Here is a 24,514-nt window from a genome sequence, read left to right as displayed (position 1 = left end):
CTGATACTTCATTTAATTTTTACCTGAGGAACATTCTGCTTACCACAAACGGGTAAGTTGTGATCAGCTTTGACTCTGCCTTTCCACTAAGCTGTATTTTAAACCTTTCCCAAAAGACTCTAAGAGCCGAGGTAAAGGCTGGGAACATAGTGGCAGAGTTCTGAGCAACCCATGCGAGGCCCTGGGATCTGTGTCCAGTACTATCTAAAGCAAACAGAAGCAACAACATGCCGAATACAAACAGTTCGACTAGACAACTAGTTCAAATGGGGGCTGGAGAGATGCTCAGAGGTTAAGAGAACTGGCTGTTCTTCCAGAGGACCAGGTTCCATCCCCAGCACCCCTGACAGACAGTCCGTAATCCTCTATACTCTAGTTCTTGGGAATCCAATGGCCTCTTCTGGCCTCTTCCGTGGGCACCAGGTACACACAGACTTACAAACAGGCAAAACACCAATATACTTAATTTTTCTCTAAGTTTCAAAGCCAGTCTGATTCATAAACTCTGTCCTCCCAAAAGTCTCAAGTATTTCAAAACAAAAATAACACTGTGCTCTAACTCGATCTCACACAAGTACCTGTTTATAGGTAACAGTCACTAACAGACCTTCCCTATTGAAGATACTTGGTGTGAAAATTTTTTTATAAAATGAAAACAAAAGCTCCTAAGTTTGAGGGGAAAACTGAGTGGTGGGGGTGTGTTTGAACCTAGGGCTCACAGTGCTAGACAAGAGCTCTATAACTGATCTACATTCCCAGGCCTCTTTGTGCCTCTTATTTTGAGACAGTCTCCTTAGGTTGCCCAGGCTATCCTTGAACACATTCTACTGGTCAGGAAGGTCTTGAACTTTTAATCCTATTTGGCTTCCTGAGAAACTCGAATTATAGACCTGTGCCAATTAGCCTAGGTAAAAATACTCATGCTACACAAAAGCCAAGAATGAAGAAAGGGGGCTATTTTCTGAAGCATTTTCTTAAATCACAAAACTACCCTTTTAAATAAAAGAATTTTTGTTTTTTCATTACTAACATCGTAAGCTGTTCTGAATTCACTAAATTTAAGAATTAGTATTGTGGCTGGGCTCCAACATGGCCAATGATCCCATCACCCTGGTATTCATACCCAAGTGGAACAATCCCCTTCTCTGTTGACTGTGGCCTGAACTTAGTGACTAGCTGCTAATAAACCAAATGAGACACAAATGATTGGAGAAGTGGTCATAAAAAGCATGGTGACTTCATTCATTTTCTCTGCATAGAGAAGCACACATGTCTAGAAATAGAAGTCCTATGAGCTTAGCTTGAAGTCTATCCTTTGGTTCTAGACAAGTCTTCAGAGACTGTCCAGCCTTATCTAACAGTTTGACTGTAACCTCAAGAGAGACCCCGACCCAGAACCACATAGCTACAACAATCCCAGATTTGTGTAAAGGAGCATGAGAAAATTTCTTGGCATGGCTGAAACATTATTTTAACCATAAAGGCATTCATATGTACACAAATGTTTGTTCAAGTGAAAAGTATGCCATTAACCTAGGAACATTTTATTATATTTAAACTAAATTTCAATAATGCTGACCTTTTCCCAAGATCACTGAACTCTTGAGATAAACAGATGAGGAGGCACTTTAAAAAGCAGTCTGCCAAGCTCTGGCAGTTCAGGGTAGGCAGTAAGGAAACAGAAGCCATGAAAACAACCATCACAAATCCACATGTCCTGAATTGAGCAAACCTGCTTCTTACTCCATCCACTCAGCCTTTCCTATCTCAGATGATGGCACCCATATTTCCAGTTGTTCTAGCCAAAGAGGTGGAGCTGTTCTTAGCACTCTCTTTCCCACCCACTGCATCCAATCCATAAACAAATCCAGATGGCTTTATTTCAGAACACATTCACCTTTCACTATACCTCAACTGCCTTGCCATGATTACTTCAATAGCCAAACTGGTTTCCCTACTTCACTTTGGCCCTCACAGTCTATTATCAACCTAGAATGCTGAGTGAGCCTGTCAAAACCTAACACAGGCCTTATCATTCACCTGTGAAGAACCCTGAAACCACTTTCCATTTCATTCAGAATAAAAGCCCATGTCAAGCCTGGTGTAGGGGCTCACATACTTCACCCAGGAGACTAGAGGCCGAGGGAAGAGTTCAAGACCAGACTCAACTATATAGCAAAGTCAAGATCAGTCTGACCTATGTGAGACCCTGATTTTAAAAATTAAAACAAATAAAGCAGGAGAAATTGAATATATACAAATAAAAATGTAATTTTAAAAAATCTGTCATCCAGTCTGTAGTGATGTACACATTTAATCCCAGCACTTGGGAGGCAGAGGCAGGCAGATCTCTGAGTTCAAGGCCAGCTTGGTCTACAGAGTGAGTTCCAGGACAGCCAGGGCTACAGAGAAATTGTCTCAAAAACCAAACCAGCTCTTTGTTTTATTTCCCTTACCTCATCTACTACTCCCATCCTAGTCTCATCTAGCCATACTAGACTATCTGCTATTTATATACTATGTACTGCATGCTCTCACTCTGGGTCGTTTACCATTGTCTAGAACATTCCCCGCTAGATGTCTACATGGCACATCATTTCCTAATCTTCTCTAGGGTTTGTTCAAACATCAGCTTCTCTCCCAATACCATCTATTTAAAATTGCAAATATTCCTAGTCACTTACCAGTCAAGAGAAACAGAAATGAGGGAGGTAACTGGGTTAAAGCAATGGGATTTACACACCTGTAATTCCAGCACTTGGGTGGTATAGGCAGGAAGGATCAGGAGTTCAAACAAGGTAAAAAAATATGAGATGATATTCATTTGGTATCTGATAAAAAGACTTAACATTGGCAAATAATTCGCATTTTGGAAAAGTTCTAATTAGTTTTTGGTAGTTAATCCTACGCCTGTGGAGACAGAAAGTCTAATGATAATAAAAACAAAGCACAAAAAGGGAGAAAGAAAATATTTGATTCCATAGCCATGGATGAGAAAACCCAGTCTTAGTCAACCGGAGTACTTTATCTCAGCAGCACACAGCAATACATTAGGATAGTGTTTGTTTTCTGAATTTCTTTTGTTGGCAAAACTATGAATGAAAGATCTATCATCTATATGTAAAAAGAATTTATCTTATGAAAGACCCTGATTTTGGCTAGCATTACCACGTTCTTGGATACAGCTCCACCCACTTGTTTATGTGTAGTTTTTAGCTCTCTAGACACTACAATTACAGAGGTGAATAGCTGCAACAAGAAAGCAAGCCTGTAAAACTGGAAATACCATCTGTCTCTCTTTTAGAAAAACAAACTTCTAAAACCAGTATTAATAAGACATAAGTTTCCTGATACTGTATATCAACTTTATCATTTGCTACTAAAATTGAAACAAATTATGAATACTAATTTTCATTTTCCAATTAAACAGTTTTATATAAGAAAGTAAATTATATAACTACTACTCATTTTTTAAACAAATCCTGCAGTCTTTCCCCTTTCAATCCAAAGATTAGCTGGTTACCCATAAAAGATAAAATATGACATCACAGAACTAAACAAAATCCTTCACAGTACTTTAAACAGATAAATCCTTTAATTAGTGTATATATGTTGCTATTTCTTTTTGTTGTTTTTTTTTTTTTAAAGAATTATTTTATTATTTGTGTGTGATAAGGGTACAGATGTGTCTTAACTCCAGAGGACAACTTTTTTGGGTCCCAGATCTTCTATTTCTGTTTTTAGGCAGGGTCTCCCCTGTTGTTTCTGCGCCTGAGATATTTATTTACTGCACTGGCTTCTGGTAGATCCTCTGGGCTTCACCTCCCACCTTGTGGTAGGAATGCTGAAGCTGTGGTAACAGCTACAGTTCTGGACTTTTTGTAAGAATTCTGAGGATCCAACTCAGGTCAAGGTTGCCAGGCACACACTCTAACCTGCTGAGCCACCTCGCCAACATTGTTTTGTTTTGAGACAGGGTCTCATTGTAGCCCAGGTTGACTTGGAACTCACTAAGTCCAGGAGTTGACCCCAAACTAAACAGGCAAAATCTGCCATTCCACAGGCAAATTACTCAAAATGACACTTCGAAAAATAATTTAGCATGTTGCTAGAAACAGAAATGGTAACATACTACAAGCCGGGTGGGGAGGCACACTGTAACCCTATCAGTTTAAGGTGGAGTCAGGAGGAATAAGAGTTCTGGGTTGGCTACAGCTACATGAGATCATGTCTCAAACCAAAAAATCCCAGAAAACAAACAAATAAAACCTCCAAAACACCAAACAAAAACAAACAAAACTATTCTACAAAGGAAACAGAAATACTGAGTATATAAATGGATACAAAAGTTCTTCAAATTTTTTCCATGAAATCAAGTCCTGAACTTTTTAAAAAAAAGTTTTATAGATTTATATCATATATACTCATGATATCTCCCTGATTCCTTGATCAAAGATCAACCAATCTAAAATACTAATATTCCCACCTATATTTTCATAATTCAACTTCTAACATAAAAATTATAAGACATAATTATTTTAATTTCCAGAAACTTTTCTTAAAATAAATAGAAAATATTTTCAAGAGATTTCTTATTTTTTCTAAAAAATCAAATCTGCTACATTAACAAAATAGTTATCTATAATTTGTTTCTAAATACAGAAACTTAAAAAAAAAAAACCAACCCAAACTTTTAAACATAATCATGTCAGGTCCCATCATTCCTCCCACCACCAAATTTCACAGGCCTATAGTAACATTTTAGTAGACACAAAAAATTTCTTTCTAACTCTTAAAGAAATTAAAATTTTCAATATTAAATGTAGAATATTACCTTTCTATAAGAACTTCCCATAGTAACTATTATATCTATGAAATTAGGAATCAAATGATATGTTATTAAAATCACTTTACATTCTTACAAATCTGACCATATGTCTGAGTGGTCAGATTAATAATTTCCTTATTAAAACACAAGTAATAAGACAACAATAAAACAATCAACAATACTTGAAATTGCAAAACGAGGTTTCCTACCTTGCCCGCTTCTCTCTCTAGGTCGACATATTCCCGGCTAGGTGTCTGTCGCTGCTCCCCCTGCCAGCTGGCCGGAAAAAACTGGAGAGACAGATTGGTCCCTGTAGCCACAAAAGCCTTTTAGAAAAATCAATACAAACAGGATCAGAAGCAGGACATTACATAAATTATGCAGGCAGTCATTTATTTTTACATCAGTTTATGTCTTAAGCCAGGCAGCACCAAGAATACTTAAAAGTAAAAAACATGCACTCATCATTTTTCTTAAGTATTAAGTTACAAACATCTGATTCCACTTTAAGGACATTTGCCATTGGCTGCTTAAATATAAAATCAGACATGGAATCAATACTTTATTTCAGGCCATTTTTTTGCTGATGTTAGGAACTCAAATTGCTTGTGTCTAACCAGAACCTCTATCCTTGCATTTAAACTTTATTTTCAAATGTGAAAATCACTCATGGTTTTGAATTTAAAGCATAATATAAAGTTGTATATATGAGATTATTTTTCCTCGAGTCTTTGACTCAAGAAAATGTAACCATATGTGGTATGCTTTAAAAAAACAAAACAATGCAGTATTTAAATATATTTTTTTAAAGCATGAGCTCCAAAGTCCATGATTAAAAATGAACTAGGAGGCCAGGTGTGATATCTTGTACTTTAGCAGCACGCTGGAGAGAGGCAGGTGGATTACTATAAATTCGAGGTCGGCCTGGTTTATATAGTGAGTTCCAAGACAGCTAGAGCAACAAAATGAGAGGCTGTCTGAAAAAACAAAGTTAGATGGCATAGCTCAAAACACAGAACAATCTACAACGACCTCTAAAAGTGCCACAGTATCATATATAATATAGTCTCTGAGCAACTTAACTCTTACTTCCCTACATATAAACAAAGAAAAACCAGAAACACCATCATTCCTCTTTCCAAGAAAGCTTTACAAAGAAATAAGTAAAAGCTGCATTTCAAAACAAAACAACAACAAAAACAAACCCAAACCCAAAAAAAAAAAACAAAAAATCATTTTCAGCTTTGCATAGTGGCAAACGCCTTTAATCCCAGCACTTGGGAGGCAGAAGAAGGCAGATTTCTCTGAGTTTGAGGCCGACCTGGTCTACACAATGAATTTCAGGACAGCCAGAGATACAGTGTGAGACCGTCTCGAAANANAANGAAAGAAAGAAAGAAAGAAAGAAAGAAAGAAAGAAAGAAAGAAAGAAAGAAAGAAAGAAAGAAAGAAAGAAAGAAAGAAAGAAAGAAAGAAAGGAAGGAAGGAAGGAAAAGAAAAATAACAATACATTTCAGGGGCTGGAGAGGTGGCTCAGCTCTTAAGAACATTGTCTACTCTTCCAGAGGCCCTAAGTTCAATTCTAAACATTCTTGTGGAGGTTCACAATCATTTGTAACTCCACTTCTAAGGGTCCAATGCCCTTTTCTAGCTTCTGTGGACACAAAGCTCATTATAAGACGCACATATATGAAGGCAAAATACATACATACATACATACATATATGTATGTGTAAAAGTTTTAACGTCATCTAGGTATGAACTCCTCTGCTGGAACCAGCTTTATCTTGCTAATTAGACTTGGAAGCATCAATTCTTTAGAAACACAATCTTCATTTGAAAGCAAGGGGCTTTACAATCGGGATTTGCTCAAAGTCAGTAGATGATACATTTATCCATTAGTTCCCTCCACCCCCAGGATTAACAATTTCAAAGACTCACTATGCAGCCCAAACTGGCCTTGAATTAATCCTTTTTCCTCTACACCTCCTACTTCTATTACTGGTACTGTAGGTGTATTTCATCAGCCTAACTGTTCAATATCTCAACTGGCTAAGTTTTACCCATTAAAAGCCCCACCAGTACAAGTTCAAATGAAAAGCATTCATAAGTTCAAGTTCATCCTTGGCTACATCTTAAGTTTAAAACCAGCCTGGGCTACATGAAATCCTGTCGAGCCCCATCCTCCCCCCAAGATGAAAACCATTATTGTAGAAGGAAATCTGCCTAGGTGGTATGACTTAAGGTATACCTCAGTTTCCTTATTAAGCTTAGAAAAGTACCAATCAGCACTAAGTGTGTGCTGAATAATATAAGGGAAACAATCCCTCTCCAACAGAATGCCCTTAACTTGGTATGAAGCCATGTTCAAATTCAAGGCAGTCCTCCTGTCTCGAGTACCCAAGTCCTGTGATTGTAAGCATGAGCTGTCTATCATGCTAACTAGGCTTCGTCTTTGGAGACTGCGCCTGGCTATTTTGCCCAGGCTTTCTTCAAATTCCAGGGCCTAAGTAACCCTTTTCACTCAGTTTCTCCAGTACTCAGACTACGGGCTACAAAGCCTATCCACACATCCAAAGAGAAATTCCTGAGAGCTAAGTTTCTTAGCCTTCCACAATGGCTGAGAGTTAGCAGGTGAAATCCAGCCTGGGGGAGAAAAGTGATAAAAACCGATAAGCAAGTGTTGCAATCCCATCTTTTTCTTCTTTTCTTCCTTCTTTTTTTTCAGGCAGAGTCTTACTATGTAGGCCTGGATAGCCTGAAACTCACCAGAGACCAGGCTAGCTTGAAATTCGTATTGATCTGCCTGTCTCCTGAGATGTAGGATCAAAGAGGTTCACCACCTGATGCTTGATTCCATTAAAAGATAGGATCTTTTTAAAGGAATAACACATATGAAAGAGTTGGGAAAACTCTGAAAACAGTAAAATGGCACGCTTTCTTTCAGAACCCCCATTCTTCTTACCATTCAAATTTCATGATTAAAAGTATATATTAAATGTAAATAAAGAAAATATCTAAAAAAAAAAAAAAAAAGTATATATTAGAGCCGGGTGTAGTGGCACACGCCTTTAATCCCAGCACTCGGGAGGCAGAGGCGGGCAGATTTCTGAGTTCGAGGCCAGCCTGGTCTACAAAGTGAGTTCCAGGACAGCCAGGGCTACACAGAGAAACCCTGTCTCGAAAAACCATACATACATACATACATACATACATACATACATACATACATACATATATATTAGTGGGCTAGAGAGATGGCTCAGTAGTTAAGAGCACTGACTGCTCTTCCGAAGGTCCTGAGTTCAAATTCTATAACCACATGGTGGCTCTGTAATGAGATTTGATGCCCTCTTCTGGAGTGTCTGAAGACAGCTACAGTGTACTTACATAAAATAAATAAATCTTTGGGCCTGAGTGAGCAGGGCCTGGAGTGAGCAGAGGTCCTAAGTTCAATTCCCAGTAACCACATGATGACTCGCAACCATCTGTACAGTTACAGTGTACTCATATACATAAAATAATCTTTTTTTAAAAATGTATATATTAGTGAGAAAATGAAAAAGTAAAAATAAAAATAAATAAATAAATAAATAAATAAAAGGGCTGGAGATATGAAGAGATGGCTCGGCAGTTAAGAGCATTGACTGCTCTTCCAGAGGTCCTCTCTAAGTTTTCTTTGGAGAAAAGGGTAGGCATGACCTACTGGCTATAGCAGCCCTAGCCCAGAGGATCCTATATTTAAATGTGAGGAAAAAGAATCAGTTCAAGGCCACCCTCAGCTACATGCTGAATTTAAGGCCAACCTGGGCTACTTGAGAATTTGCCTACTACCCCTGTTCCTAAATTCATCAAAAATAAGTGAAATAAATAGAGGTAACAAAATCCTGGGTAGTCAGAAGGCACAAAGAGCTACATGGTAGTGATCCCAATGGATGTACCTATAAGACACTCCTGCACCTAAGGCTTGGGGAACACTGAGGAAGAAAATTATTCTGAGGGCCAGAGGATCAGGGAATTCTGCTATGAGACTGTGTTTCCTAGTAATGCCAGGAGCTATACTCATAAAGTCCCACCAACACGACTTTCCAACCGGAACTGAGCAAGGATGACATTGGACATGCCAAAGTGGCTGAGGACAAGCCCACGAGGACTCAACCCTACACAAAGAACCAAAGCAACCAAGGGAAGCTGGGAGTGGGAAAGGTGGTCTAGCCAGGGAAGAGCACACCCTGTGACGGGCTGTCCTGTGCCAGATGGCAAGTCTTGAAAACATACATAAAAGCAACAGTATGTGGACCGAACAGGTCATATTTAGAAATATTTATGTATGTACATATCAGAACACAATGAAAAAAGAGACTGTGAATTTGAAGGAGAGTGGAGGGCATGTGGGAAAGCTTTCAGGAAAGAAAGTAAAGGGAGAAATGTAATAGTATTATAATCTCATAGGAGTATGGAATGAAAACATGTTCTTTTTAAAAGTTAAAAAAAATAAATTACTCAACAAAATAAGAGCTGTAACCAGGCATGGAGGCTCACACCTGTAATCTCAGCATACAGGAGACCGAGACAGGAGGACAGCTGTGCAGACAACGCTAGCCTGAGCTATAAAGCCATGTTTTCGAGAAATAAAAAATAAAATGAAGAGACGTATTTCCAAGCCAGCTTGGGAAAAGAAGAATAGGGAAAAGGGGGACAAGGCTTGGAGAGATGGCTCAATGGGTGAGGATGCTTGCTGACAGACTGACAGCTTCAATCCCTGGAATCTACACGGTAGGAGGGAACTGCTGTCTGACCACCATGTGCACCTTGGCACACATGCACACCCAAATAATAGACAAATATTAAAAAATATATACAGTACCATAAATGCAAATCTTAGAGAATTTAAGCCCCTTTCCCATCCCCTCCCTTCTGTTCCTCCCCACACCTCTCTCCAGGGTGTTTTGTAGCTCTACCTACCCTGGATCTCAGATGCAGACCAGCTGGCCTCAGGCTCCTAAGTCTGCCTCTGCATCCTGAGAGCTGGGAGTAAAGGTTGTTTGCCACTACGACCAGACCAATCTCTCTCTCTCTCTCTCTCTCTCTCTCTCTCTCTCTCTCTCTCTTTTTTTTTTTTTTTTTTTTTTTTTCGAGACAGGGTTTCTCTGTATAGCCCTGGCTGTCCTGGAACTTACTCTGTAGACCAGGCTAGCCTCGAACTCAGAAATCCGCCTGCCTCTGCCTCCCGAGTGCTGGGATTAAAGGCGTGCGCCACCACGCCCGGCTCAATCTATCTCTCTTAACATAAAAATTTTCAGAAAAACAAACAAAGCTTATTAAACTCTGTAAAGAGCTAGGATGCTGTCAGCTGTACCAGGCATGGCGAACACCTACAATCCTAGGGCTTGGGAGGTCCCAATAGGAGGACTGTAGCTTCAGCCAAGGCTGTACACTGCCAACCCGGGCTACCTAGAACCTTTTCTCAGAGAAAAACAGGAAAATACAATTTGTAGGATCGAATATTTAGACGAGAGCCTCGAATGTCTAATTCATTCTCAAAGGAAATCTATGACAATCTGTGACAGCAGCTGTAACACTGCTGCTGTGTCACAACAACATTAAAATACAGCTGCTTAGACACACTGCATCATACACCCAGTCTCTAACTGCATGCACCAAACTCTGACAGGACGCATAAACAAATGCGCTGCTGCACTTAAAGAAAATCAACTCAGCCTGGGCAGCCAGCAAGTCATTTTACTTTCTCTTATCTTCTATACGCAACATTAGTCACATCCAGGAAACCCTTTACAGAGCATACCACCCACCTTTTGCTACTGAAATGCAGGCCAAGATGCCATCACTGAAGGGTGGTCTTCTAGCGCTCAGGGCCAAAACAAAAAAGCATTTCTTACAGTTTTTTTTTTTTTGTTTGTTTGTTTTTTGTTTTGAATCGCGTAGCTATCACAATTCCTCAAGAAACCAGGTATGGGTTGAGAGTGGTAGGTTCTCTTTTATGAAACACCTGAATGATTAAATATTCAATAGCTCTTGCTCTATTTAATTATGGTGTTTCCTCACTAGCAATTCAATTCCAACAGCCTTCATTTTAAATATAAAATAATCTTTAAAAATAAATCTGGTCTCAGTGACAAAAAGTTGAGTTCATTGTTATACGAACTACATCTCAATTAAAAAAAAAAAAAAAAAGACATTCACCAACAGCCTTATACTGTTAACCTGTATTCAAATTGTACCTTTACTTCAAGTCTGGGCTAAGGCAATGGGCCTGTCACTTGAGCAAATATTAGGATTTCATTACACAGTGCTTCAGTTTAAAACAAAACAAAAACCACCCAACCAAAAAAAAAAAAAAAAAACTCTTCCCTAGTTTCTTTTCTTTGTTGCTTCCTAGCCAACACCTCTGAGGAGGATAACGAAGAGGCAAGAGAGGAGGAACTAGATCACTTCGATATTTTTCAACCCAGAACTTGACGAGTACATAGCAGTGTTCAAATATAAAACGGGAACCTCTAGATCAACTATGGGATGTTTGTGTAGCACCAGGCAATTCTTTAGCAACTTCAATACTCAGGCAGGCACACTGAGGTTAGAAAAAGGAAAATATAGATTTCTTTCGGATTCTTAACATTTTAAGAACAGAAAACTGTTCGTCCATTGGGGCCCCTTTTTTTCCCTTCTCTCTCTCTTTCTGCTATTAGGTCGACTGATAAGTGGAGTAGATTTACTCTCGGCTGTACTGGGAGATAGCGTCTCATATAGATTTACCAATCTCGCTTCTCAGAAACAAGCCTATCGCTGATCCCCCCCCCCCCCAATGATTTTTTTTCCCACGTAGGGCTGTATTCTTCCTACAAACACCCCGATGTCTGGCGGAGGTCACAGCCTAGGCGACAACCTCCGCTAAGGCTCGGGTTGGAGCTCCGCACCGGGACACGCAAACCATCCCAAGAACCGAACCATCGCATCGGGCCCAGGAGAAGGCCAGTCCGCCCGAGGGCCGAACCGAGCCGAGCCGCCCCGCCAAGCATCTGCCTCTTTTCTTGCCTTTCGAATCCGGACTAAGGAAGTGAGCCTGCGCCCCCGGCTCAGTTCCGGGAGCCGCAGCGTCCGCGGCGCCGTCCGGAACACGCCCGGGGCCGCGCGCAACAAGTGACTGGCGCGCGCCTGGGTCCCCGCGGCCTCCCCGCGCGCACCGGGGCTGGGGGCTGGGGGGGCTGGGGGGCTGGGGTCCCTCCCCGGCGACTTACGATCTCCGAGCGGCCGTCGCGGCAGGCGTTCTGGAAGCGTGTCTGGCGCTCCTCGTGGGGCCGATCCCTGAAGCCCGTGTACTTAATCTGCAAGGCAGAGACACGGCCCCGAAATCAGGAGTCAAATCCGCCGCGGCGCCCGCCCGCCGGCCCGCCCGCTCCCCGCGGTTCCGATAAGGGCAAGCAGAGCCTGTGGGCGGACTGCTTGCCCGGGGACGAGATTCCCCCCTCGGCCGGCCCGCCGCCCGCCCCCGGGGGCTTCCCGGCAACCGAGCCGCTCAAACTTTTCTCCTCCCCGGGCCCACTCGGGGCGCGCCGAGGCCTCCGCGCCTCCGCAACCGCCTCACCTCGCACTCGCGGCTCAGCTTCCTGAAGAACTCCTCGTTCTCGAACTTGCTCCTCTGGTCCGGGACGACGCGCGGCATCTTCCCGCCCTCAGGCCGCGCCGGCCGGCCGGCCGCGCTTCCCCCAGGCTCGCGCGGGTTCCCCCCTGGCGGGCTCCGGTGCTGACCGCCTTGACCGCCCACCCGCGGCGGCCGGACTCCCGCTTCTCTTTGTTTCAGGAGCCCGCCCGCGTGGCCTCCCGCTCCAGGGAGGCTTGAGGTGCGGCCGTGTGCCTGGAGCCCAACCCACGCTACCGCCGCCCGCCTCAGCCGTTGCCGGCCGTCCTCCCGCCCGCCCGCGCAGACACAGCTTCCAGCCTCCCCCGGCTGCGGCCGCCACTTCCTCTCGCCGCCCTCCTCGCTCTCCCGCCCCGCGCCGGCCCCACCCCTCCTTCTCCTCCTCCTCCTCCTTCTCCTCGCGCGCCCGCCCGCCTCAAACTCTAGCAAACAAGACGCACCATTCACAACTCCGCGACCCGCGCCGCGCATGCGCCACCCACCCGCTTGCGGGGCCGCTGGGCTGCAGTGAAACCCAGCTCCTTCCGCAGCACGGTCTCCTTCCCCTCGCGGGTCCGCGGGCTTCTCTGCGAACAACCCGGCCAGAAGGGATCCGCCCCTCCCTTAGCAACTAGGAACGGCCCCGCAGACCTTTTTTTTTTTTTTTTTGGCCCTCTGTGGGCGATCTGGAACTTCTTGGCTCCCCCAGCCAGCCACGCAGAATAACCCCAAATGGGCCACTTGAATTCAAGGAAACCTAAGTCCTTGAGGACTTTGCATAGTCCACACCGATAGGGAGGGATGTGGACTGTGCACTGAAAGGTGGAAGTAGGCATCTAACCAAATCATGGTGGAAGAAAGGTGGTGTCTACCGGACCGGGGTTGGCCCTAGGATTCCGTGTAGCTCTGCCTACAGACAAGGTTTAGACAAGTACCAGACCAGTAAGTCTCAGATTAGTAATTTCCAAAATGCACACTCATAAGTTCATGGCGTTAGTAGGAGAGTGTTTATGTAGATCTAGCACATCATTTAAAGGAAAACTATCTTAATTATATGTAACCCGTTGCCAGTCCATATTTTTACCCAAATGTGCAATCAAATAAGAAAAAAAAACAAAAAAAAAAACAAAAAAAAAACAAGATCTGCAAGTTCTCTAGAACTTGCCAGAGCAGAAGAAAGTCTGACTCTGGGTTTGCAGCAGAGCTTGAGGTAAAGCTGACCTTCAATAAACTCTGATCCTTAAAAAAATCGCAGTTTGTTAAAAGTTCAGTTCAAGGATGGCAGGTAAGTGCCTGCTCTTGGCAGCAGCTGGCCAGATGCTAAGGATTGTGAAAAGACACTTATGAGTCACTGGACTCAGTTCTGAGGTCAGTGGTTAATGCCTGCTTGAATACAGTTTTTGGCAGAATTTCACCGCCAGTCCAGCCCAGTCACATTTATTAGATAGGGACCTAAACGTGGGTAAGGAACTGTCCTAGTTTGCCATAGACAGCTCTCTCTCTCTCTCTCTCTCTCTCTCTCTCTCTCTCTCAGCAATGACTACCCCTGCTCCCCACCGCCCAACCCTCAGAAGCTGCTCAGCCCCTAACAAAGGAGGAGGGTTAATCATCTTAACTGAAGTCTGGAGAGTTGATTACCCAAAATGAAAGGTTTGTTGGTGGGAGTGGTGTGTGTGTGTGTGTGTGTGTTTACTCTTCTACTACTATGATAAAACACTATGTCCAAGGCACCTTATAGAAGAGTTTGTGTAAGCTGACCACTCCAGAGGGTTACAGTCCCTGATGGTGGGGCGTGGTGACAGAGGCAGGACACATCTTTCACAGCATCAGCATAGAGTAGAATAAGATGTAGGAATGCCAGTGGCTTTGAAACCTCAAAGATGGCCCTGGGGACACATTTCCTCCAGCAAGGCCACACTTCCTCGACCTACCTCAACAGGGCTATCACTGGGGATTAAGTATTCTAACCTCTGAGCCTATGGGGGGCCATTTCTCACTCAAACCACCATGCAGTTCAAACCCAGGGATTTACCTCGTCAAGCAATTCACCTAGTCAAGCGCTACACCACTGAGCTGCAGTCCCAACCTTTGCGGTCAAGGGTTTTAGCAGTGAAGTTTGTAAGCAGCGCGCACTTACAGTGCCAGTGACTTTGACCACCAAGGTGGGAAGATTTTCTTGAGCAGAGGACCTGAGACAAGAAGGAGGAAGGCAGTCCCTAGGTTGATGGTTTTAAAAGACATCTTCCTTCCATTAGCAGATATGGAATTAGCTCCTTCTTGGGACAGGTACCTCCCATCCCACCCCAAGCCTATAGAACAGATATAGGTACATGAATAGATTACCAACAACTGCTAGTGATGGATCTTCAGCTATTTTATAATCTTTTCACTTATTATTCATTCATTTATTTACCTATTATTTTTGTTTTTTTGAGACAGGGTTTCTTTGTGTAATTCTAGCTGTCCCAGAACTCACTCTGCCCACCAGGCTGGCCTAGAACTCGGAGACCCACCTGCCTCTGCCTCCCAAGTGCTGGGACTAAAGATGTGCACGACCATTGCATGGCTTTATTTATTTATTTATTTATTTATTTATTTATTTATTTATTTATTTATAATGTTTGTGTATATGTGTGCCTGTGCATGCACACACATGGGCGTAGTGTTTGTATGCAGGCACAAATGCGGTGGCTTGTATGTAGAGTTCAGAGGACAACTTTGTGGAGTCAGTTGTCTCTTGCCACCTTTACTCGGGTCCCAGGAACTGAACTCAGGTCATCAGTCTCTCACACAGCAAGCGCTCTTTAGCTTGCTCAGTTCTCTTGCCAGCCCTGCTCAGACCCCTTTCAATGGCAAGGCACAGAAACCCTATTCCAACAAACTTGGAACTGAAAGAGGTCATCTATTTCAACTAAACAAACCAAAGACAGGCACAGATGAACATCTCCCAGACTGTAAGAACCCACTTCTGTTTCTCCTTCCCCTTCACTCTTAATTCTCAAAGGCTCTCTTAGCCACCTGATCTGTTCCCTGGCAAACAATAGCATCAGCCATTCTTTAGCTTCCTGAAAATTATTACGGGAAGGACTTTGATTGCTCATCCTAGGCTCACGTAGCTTCCCTTCTGTAAAATGTCCAGACAGACATACTGATATAATCTACCCGTTTGCGTTATCTCACCATTCATCAGGGGTTGTAGGCCTGTGATCAGCAGCGTCAGAGGCAGTTTGATGAACTGAGAGAGAAAAGCCATTCTCCCCCAGAGAGGGAGTGAACGAAAACGTGTTATGGGTCTGTATCAGCACTGTCTGGCAAAAGATAAACAATTTTTGTTTATAGATTTATTGTTTTCTGTGCGCTGATTGTTTCTCATATTGGAAATAAAAATTGAAGCTGGGAAGGACGACCCAGTCCTGTAATGCTAGACTGGTACTCGGAGACTGAGGCAAGAGGATGTCACATCTCAGATTAGCTTGGGCCGCTACTCAGGGAGACTGTCCAACAACAGCAACAACAATAACAACAACAACTACTACTCAATCAAATAAACAACAAAAAAAAGAAAGAGGAAAAAGAAAGAAAGAAAGAAAAATCAATCATTATTGTCCCCTAAGAGGAAAAATAGTCTCTAGAACAAGGGATCTGGAGGTAGATAGGGGTTAGCTCAGGGGAATACAGAGCAAGCCAGAGTATTCTGTCAGCCGAAGGGGGATGGGGCGCAGCATCCTCAGGGAAACAAATGGCAAAATCTGCCCAGCAAACTGAGAATGAGCGCAGGCTTTGGCAACTCCAGGGCACAGGGTAACACACCCTCACCATGGTCTGGCGTCTGAGCGGCCTGGCCAGGAAAAGAAACAAGCCCTTGGCTGTAGGGGCTCTCCTCAGCTGACCTCAGCTGACCTCAGTGTGCCTTTTTGTTTTTGATTTGCTTGGTTTTGTTTTGTTTTGTTTTGTTTTGTTTTGTTTGTTTGTTTATTGCTTATTTTAAAAATGGGATTTAAAAAAGTTATAAAGGAAATTTTCATCGGGATGAGGTCCGTTTGGGCCTGCGCTCCTGGCAGTCTGGCTGAGTATGGATTGATTCAGACTCTGCCCTGTGAAGTTTACTCAGATTCAGATCTAGAAGGTCCGAAGATGCATCTTTGTGCCGCTTAGAAGTACCCTCCCCATCACTTGTCCCAGACACTCATAATTCCTTTGGAGCCTTGTTACTGGGAACCTTTCTGTCCATCCAACTAGCTTAGGGACTCCCCTGAGCGGCTCCCTACCTTTCTGTCTGGGTAGTCACTTCCTGGGACCTCGAGTTTAATCTCCAGTAGGTGAACAGAAAGTGTACACTAGAGATCCTGGGGAGGTGGCTCACTCAGCAGAGTGCTTGACACTGAAGCGTGAAGACCTGTGCTAGATCCCTAGATCCCACCTTTTTTTGTTTTTGTTTTTGTTTTTGTTTTTGTTTTGTTTTTGTTTTTAAAGTAAGGCCTGGTGGCTCATGCTCAACACTGGGGAGGCAGAGACAGGAGACTTGCTGGGACTTGCTGGCCTGCCAGAATGCTTAAATTGAGAAGGTTCTAGATTCAGTGAAAGATCCAAAGAATAAGGCAGAGGGCAACTGAAGAAGACACTGATTCCAACCTCTGGCCCACCAACACACACACACACACACACACACACACACACACACACGCTCACGCATACCCTCACACAAAATGCACACACAAAGAACAGGACTCAATAATTCCGGCAGGAGTTGATAAGCTTTCATCGTCTAGCCCAATTATGAAACTCTGGCCTGAGTGTTTTAACGCCCTCGCCTCGGTTCATTCAGGCAAGCGTTGTTTTCTAAGTCTTCTGTGTCTGTCGGGCAGATGAGGAAATTAGAGAGTGAAAAGGCTAATAAGGTGAGTTACAAGACCCTGGCACATTGGGTTATGAGCACTGACTGTATCATTTCCATTTACTTCACATGGCCCCGCAAGTCCGACATTATTGGATCTGTCCTACAGACACTGAGCCTACAGAAGCTGAGAGGCTCAGTGGGACTGAGTGAGTGACCCCACGATTGTGTGAGTTTGTGATTTGAGACAGTTTCTCTCTGTTGTCAGACTGTTCCTGAGTTTTCAACCCTTTGCTTCAGCCTCCCAAGTGCTTAGGATTGCAGGTATGAGACACCATACCTAGAAGTATTGTGTGTGCCTCTCTCTCTCTCTCTCTCTCTCTCTCTCTCTCTCTCTCTCTCACACACACACACACACACACACACACACACACACACACACACACACACATACCACTGGTGCCAGGGCCACACTTAGGGTCTTGTACTTGCTAGGCAAGCTCACTCTACCACTAAGCTAAACCCCCGATTTCAGAATTATCTTAACCATCCTTTCCTGCTGGTGGAGATGCCAAAAGTCCTGCCTGTATCTCTTACTGAGTTGTAAACTCACACGGAGCCGAGGTTGGATCTCTCCTGTGGCGTACCCACCACGCCCTGAGGGCTCATTACTGTGAATAAGGAGTCCTGTTGTAGGCCTTTGTAGGAGGGCACAGCGCTTGTGTGTGAGAGTTACTCATCCCCGACACAGCTGCTTGTCCTTCTCTGTCACAGAAAGTCAAGGTCTAGCAGGCTGGCCGCCCCAAGGCCAGCAGGAAGGATGGCTTTATCTGGGTCTGGCATCAGAGCTACCCACATCTGACTTTCCAGGTCTCTGAGCCTTTAGTCTTCTTCTTTCCTGAGGAAACCATTTCCCTTCAGTTACTGGGGGGAAAGCTGTACCATCTTGAAGCAGAAATGGGATCTGAGCCACAAATGAGACTTGAGGGGAAGGAAGAGAAATTGGTAGCTGGCACCATGCCTAAAGCCCTGGCTCCACTCAGCTTCTGGGTTTTAGAAGGAGATGGGCCAATATCCAGGACAAATGTGTCCTCTGCCCGAGCAAGGCAGTTTCCTGGGCCTCTAACTTTTTTTTTTTTCTTCTTCTTCTATCTGATGTAGAACTCACATCCCATAAAGTTCACCCCTGGGCCCTACAGAATCTCTCTTTTGTCCCAGAGGTGTCCTCCCCCTTTCTGTTTTCCTGTCATCCTCCCCCACCGGCGCAGCCCAGCCATAGGGAAAGGAAAGAGGAGCAAACTTACCCAGAATAGCATTTCTTCAGTGTTGGGATCAATAAACCCTTTTGCTTAAAAGGAACCAGATGATTTCATCCTTGTAATTACAAGGTTGACGTTTGCAAATCTTGCCCAGGCTCCAAATGAGCCTCTTTGTCATAGGCGGTGGAGGGGTTTGTCTGGGTGCCTGAGGAGGGAGCTGGAGCCTGATGTGGTGGGAAGAGGTCCTGGCTGGGGTCAAGAGACCTGGCTGACCTCATGGAGCCTCACTAATGCTTGCCTCTCCCTCCCCCGCTAACTTCTGGCAAGTGATGGGAAACAGGCTAGACAGGAGGCTAGGGAATATCAGCCATGAACTTGAACCACACCATGCTCCTGCTTAAGACCCCTCCCCCAAGTATCCTGTTTTTTTTTTTTTTTTTCCTGGCAGAAAGACAAAGGCCTTCAGCATAGCATTCCAGACCCTAGACAATCTTTCCTTTCCTTTCCAACTCCCATCCCTCCTTTCTCCCCATGGCACCCTGCAATCCATACTAGACTGCTCATGTTTCCCGCATGCCTCTGGCGTGACTTTCTCCCCCTTCTCTCCAGGGAAAGCTCACCCTTCTTTAAATATAAGTTTCGGGCCCTCTGTTGCCCACAGAGCGACTGAGTACCTCCTCCCAACCCTTCTCCTCCTCCTCCTCCTCTTCTTCCTCCTCTTCTTCCTCCTTCTCTTCCTCCTCCTCCTCCTTTTGGTTGCACTTTGATTTGGGCGCATGGGGAGCATGCTTGCTGTGGTATGATGATGTGTGGAGGTCAGAAGACAACTCGTGGGGACTGGTTCTCTCCTACCACATGGATCTCAGGGATCAAACTCCGGTTGCTAGGCTCAAGAGGCAAATGCCTTTTACCCAGTGAGCCCTCTCGCTGGCCCCTTGCTTGTTTTTGTTTTTATGTTTTGCAGCGCTGGAGACTGAACACAGGGCCTTGTGCATGCCAGGCAAGCACTCTCATAAGGCACATCCCTAGCCATACCACCCATTCACAACAGCACTCCTGACCCCGTAAGAATCTGGCTACCCGCTAATTTATATTTATTCTACAATTGGACAGAACTAGGGCTTTTAAAGAAATTATTTAAAAATGCACATTAAAAAAAAGGAATTAGGAATTATAGGAAAATAAAAGTGTACTGTCAGCTTGAAAGTAATCATTGTTACAGACCCAGATACTCCAAAGACTGCAGTTGGGAGGTTGCTTGAACTTAACCCCACAAGTTCAAGGCCAGTCTGGGCAACCACTCTGAGACCCCCCCCCCCGTCTCAAAACCACCACCAACAAAAATAGCCCAAGAAACCAGTGCCACACTAACAACAGACTTTGCTAATATTCTAGTGTATTTCCCTTGGCCCTCCATCCACGAGTTTTTCTACAGAGCTTTGACACTTGGCCTGTCCCATCCACACACATAGCTCTGACGTTCTAGATGTGCAGTTTTGAGGGGTATTACTGTAAACCTATGGTACAAGCATTTTCTGATGATATCACTTAATATTCTTAATGACATCTTCTTGATCCACTGTTCCAAGCTTTTATTGTCGGACATTTAGAGCGTTTCCCGTTGTTCATTGTTACAGACAAGGATGCTAAGAAGCTTGTGGTGCACAGACATTTTCTTAAAAGTTCTGGGTAGTGTTCTTAGTACCAGTCTTCAGAAGTAGAACTACGAGGACTGGGGGCTGCAGAGATGGCTCAGTGGTTAAGAGCACTGACTGCTCTTCCAGAGGTCCTGAGTTCAAATCCCCGCAACCACATGGTGGCTCACAACCATCTGTAATGAGATCTGATGCCCTCTTCTGGGGTGTCTGAAGACAGCCACAGTGTACTTACATATAATAAATAAATAAATTAAAAAAAAAAACAAAAAACAAAACAAAACAAAAAAACTACGAGGACCAAATATATGGACACTACAAATTTCCTGATACATATCATATTGCGTTGCTAAATTTCTCTGGGACACTGCCCCTTCCTCTTCTTTGTCCCGCCCCCTTCAGATGAGAACCCACTATGGCTGGACAGGCATGGTGGAAAAGTCTTTAATTCCAACACTTGGGAGGGAGAGGGAGAGGAGAGGAAGGTAGGAAGCAGAAGCAGAGGCAGGAGGACCTCTGTGAGTTGGAGACCAGCCTCGTCTTCCAGACCAGCCAGTGCTAAGTAGTGAGACCCTGTCTTGAGAACAAACAAACTAGCCATCTTACAAACAACAAAGCAGCTCAGGCTATCCTCAAACTCATGGTCCCCATGCTTTGTCATCCCGAGTACCAGGTGACAGGTGTGTGCCACCACTGTGTCCTTTACCTCCTGTCTCTTTCTGAGTCTCAAAATCTATTCCCTTCCCTGTGTCCTCAGGCACAGGAAACACCAACCAAGAATAAGCCAAGGCCTGCAACTAAGATCAATGGATCAATAAAGGAGGTTGAATAATTTAACACTCACTTCTGGCTCGTTATCGACTTGGAGATCCAAACGCACCCTTTTCTGCCTCCTCTTCTTTTATGCGTCTGATGGTGACACCCTGACACTTTGTCCTCTTCTTGGATTCTTTCCCAAGTTTCCCAACCACACCAATCAGGCAGGCATGGTTCCCATCATACTGTAATATTGTCTTATAAATAGAAAGGAATACCAAGCCACAGCCTGCTCCCCTCCCCCCCCAGCAGCCTGACATCCTCCTAGGAACACAAAGAAGAATAATTACTAAAGCAGACACCAGTGGTCTTCCTCAACTGTGTAGCCAAGGAGGTGAGCTCTGGTCTGTTCTAACCTGGCTCGTGTCTTGTCTAGTTAGCCTCTCTTCCCTTTATTAGCCAGACACATCCATCCTCTTCCCCAGCAGATGTTCTAGTTCCTCCTCACGTACCCTTCTGTCCCAGGACATCTCCCAGCGGGCCTTATACATGCTGATTCTGTCATGCAAGCAGGTCTCTACACAGCTCACAAGGACTCATTCTCAAGAAAGCTTCATCGAGTGCAGCTGCTCTCAGTCTGTGGGTGGTAACCCCTTTTGGCAAAACTCTATCTCTAAAAATAGTCACATTACGATTCCTAACAGTAACAAAAGTACAGTTAAGAAGTAGCAACAAAAAGAATTTTGTGGTCAGGGGTCATCACAACATGAGGAACTGTATTAAAGGGTCACAGCATTAGGAAGGTTGAGAAACACCGATCTAGTGCCAACTCTCAGATTTTACCCAAGTATTGTCTACATTAGACTCTTTCCAAGAAGATACTGAGGGGAAGCCACCTTACAAATACACCTCAAGACCCTTATCATGGGGTTAAGGATGTATTCTGCGGCCTAACATTTTCTGAACATGGAGACCCTGGGGTTGATTCCTGGTACTGTAAAAATTCTTGTTTTAAAAATTATTATTATTATTATCAATTACTACTACAATTATTAATTTATTTGTTTTTTTGAGACAGGGTTTCTTGAGGTAACCCTGGTTGAATTGGAACTCACTCTATAGACCAGACTGCCTTTGAACTCAGAGATTCTCCTGCCTCTGCCTCCCAAGTGCTGGGATGAATGGCATGTACCTCTACTCCTGTCTCTTGTTTTCTTTTTAAAAAAAAAAATGTAAAGACTGTCTTGGAGGTTGGGCATGGCGACACACTCCTGTAATCCCAGTGAGGGTTTGAATCCAGCCTGAGATCTGGAAGACTGTCTCAAAATTTAAGTTAAAATTAAAAAAAAAAAAATGCTTTGGAAGAGACAGTCATTTGGGGATAACAAAGGTTGTCTGGTATGAGCTGAGATGTTACCTAGTGAAATACAGGCATTCTCAAACGCCTTCCAGGCAAAGAGGGAAGGGATTACTGCCTTGCTTTGCAGCTCATGAGATTAAGACTCAGAACATAAAAACCGAGTCATGCAAAAGGCACCATTGCCAGGTAGAAGACCCCAGAGAGGTCAAGAGGATGAAGAAGAAGCTGAAGAAATTCAGTTTCTTAATTTTTTTCTTTCTTTCCTTCCTTCCTTCCTTCCTTCCTTCCTTCTTTCCTCCCTCCCTTCCTCCCTCCCTCCCTCCTTCCCTCCCTCCCTCCCTCCCTTCCTTTCTTTCTCTTTTTCTTTTTTCTTTTTCTTTATGCTGGGGAGGAGGATGGGGTCATAGGCACCCAGGGATCCTAGGCTGACCTTGAAATCAATAAGTATCCAAGATGACCTTGAAATCCTGACCCTTCTGTCTCCACCTCCCAAGAGCTGGGATTAAAGATGTGTGCCACCCTGCCTGGTTTACTCAGAGCTGAGACCTGAACCTAGGCCTTCTATAATGCTAGGCAAGTACTCTACCAACTAAACTACATCCTCAGCCCAGTCTTTTAATTTGTTGCAGAGTAAGCCTATGTCAGAGCATTTTATTGACTTGCTTAAGCTCACAGGACTTACTAGTCAGTTTCTTCACTTATAAATTGACAACAGACGCATCTACTTCTATCTACAAGGTCTATTTTGTTTGCAGACTTCAAGTGGTGCTGATACAGCTTAGTGGTAGAGCATTTTCCTAGTATACATAAGGTGATACATTTAATCTGAAAGGAGAAATCACAAAACTGGCTCATACAGAAAGAAGTGGTCCTGCCCTTAGAGGTGTTGCGGATGTGGTCGTGTGTCACATATGCATCGGTAGGTGGCAGAGAGGAGGGAGGCTATGCCTCTGCTCAGTGTTCTGACCTGAATTATTCTGAACATCTGTAATGATTAATAACAAAGAATGTTAGATTCTTTGAAAAAAAAAAAAAGTGATCCCAAGACGCCCACCAAACCATGGACTTCCGTGAGCTTGAGTCCAGTGTGGTTTACATAACTTTACATGCATGGGTATTTTGCCTGCCTGCATGTCTGTTAAGTGTCTGTGGGGGGACAGAAGAGAACCGGGTTCTCAGGAACTGGAGGGCTGAGAACTGAACCTGGCCCTATGCAAGAGCAACAAGTGCTCCTTCCGGAGCCATCTCGGGAGCCCCAGGAACTTTTAGAAGTTCCCTCTGACTCTGAAAAGTAGCAGAAGGTCTAGCGAAAATCTTATAAAGCGACATCAGCAGGGACAAGCAGAGCAAACCTGGGGAGTTCATGTTTGTCTGTAACCAGGGATGAGCCAGTGACCTCCCTCCTGTGTAGGCAAGCTAAGAACAGCACAAGTGCTAAAACCAGACCGAGGCTCAGGAAGGCCCCTGCTGCTTTCACTGTCCCCTTCAAAAGATCCTCCCGAGTTAAGTGACCTAGCTGACCAGAGATTAACCAGTGTGGGTGCTCCGGGGTGAGGTGGTTACCAATGATTGCCTAATCAGAGCTTTCTCTGCAGGCCTTAATTGATATGCGTTTGTGTTGGAAGTCCTGATGAACAAGAGATGAAGGGCAGCATTCACGCGAGGCCCCCCGGGATGTGCACAATGAGAACGAACAGCGCCTCCTGGAGGCGTGTACTGGAGTAGCACCTCTGTCACCCATACTTGAGGTTGGTGAGGAGGAATCAGAACCACCGATTCTCCATGGAGACAGTCTCCTGGCTTCTCACATTAGACTCGCTCACTACATACACGTTTGGTCGTGGTACAGCTGCATCTTCACTCCTGATTTGCTTGGGATGTATTGGTCACATAAAACGCAAGCGGGTCAGGGTTTTTCCTGACTGAGAGGATTGGAGAAGATCACAGGCTGCGGCTGAAGATCTGCCTCATCCGCTAACCGTGCATCCTGCTCTATTGGAGGACCCAAGTTTGGTTCCCAGAATTCACATCACCCAACTCAAGATCACCTGTGATTATCTAGCCCCAGGGGATCCCAACACCCTCCGCTGCTTCTTCTTCTTCTTCTTCTTCTTCTTCTTCTTCTTCTTCTTCTTCTTCTTCTTCTTCTTCTTCTTCTTCTTCTTCTTCTTCTTCTTTATTATTAT

The 24,514-nt window shown here is 44.2% G+C and overlaps 1 protein-coding gene and 1 non-coding gene across 3 annotated transcripts in view; one reads left to right on the top strand and one right to left on the bottom strand.

Moving 5' to 3' along the window:
* Cbfb (core-binding factor subunit beta) overlaps nt 1-12,809 on the bottom strand; it is a 48,158-nt gene extending 35,349 nt beyond the window's left edge. For both annotated transcript variants that reach the window (XM_021220047.1, XM_021220045.1), the window contains exons 1-3: nt 12,432-12,809; nt 12,085-12,171; nt 5,038-5,154 (exon numbers count right to left, since the gene is read on the bottom strand). In XM_021220047.1, coding sequence (XP_021075706.1) covers nt 5,038-5,154; nt 12,085-12,171; nt 12,432-12,509 — 282 coding nt within the window. In that variant the 5' untranslated portion in view covers nt 12,510-12,809. The remainder of the gene's footprint in view (nt 1-5,037; nt 5,155-12,084; nt 12,172-12,431) is intronic.
* A 10,389-nt stretch (nt 12,810-23,198) lies between these two features.
* LOC115062751 lies at nt 23,199-23,333 on the top strand. The gene has a single exon (XR_003842680.1). It is a non-coding gene; the product is annotated as a small nucleolar RNA SNORA17 (small nucleolar RNA).
* Nucleotides 23,334-24,514: the final 1,181 nt, after the last annotated feature.

Source organism: Mus pahari, chromosome 20 (assembly GCF_900095145.1).
Source record: "Mus pahari chromosome 20, PAHARI_EIJ_v1.1, whole genome shotgun sequence".
In the NCBI taxonomy this organism is placed as follows: domain Eukaryota; kingdom Metazoa; phylum Chordata; class Mammalia; order Rodentia; family Muridae; genus Mus; species Mus pahari.
Note: the sequence above shows the minus strand (reverse complement) of the source record. Positions and strands in the feature narration are given on the sequence as shown.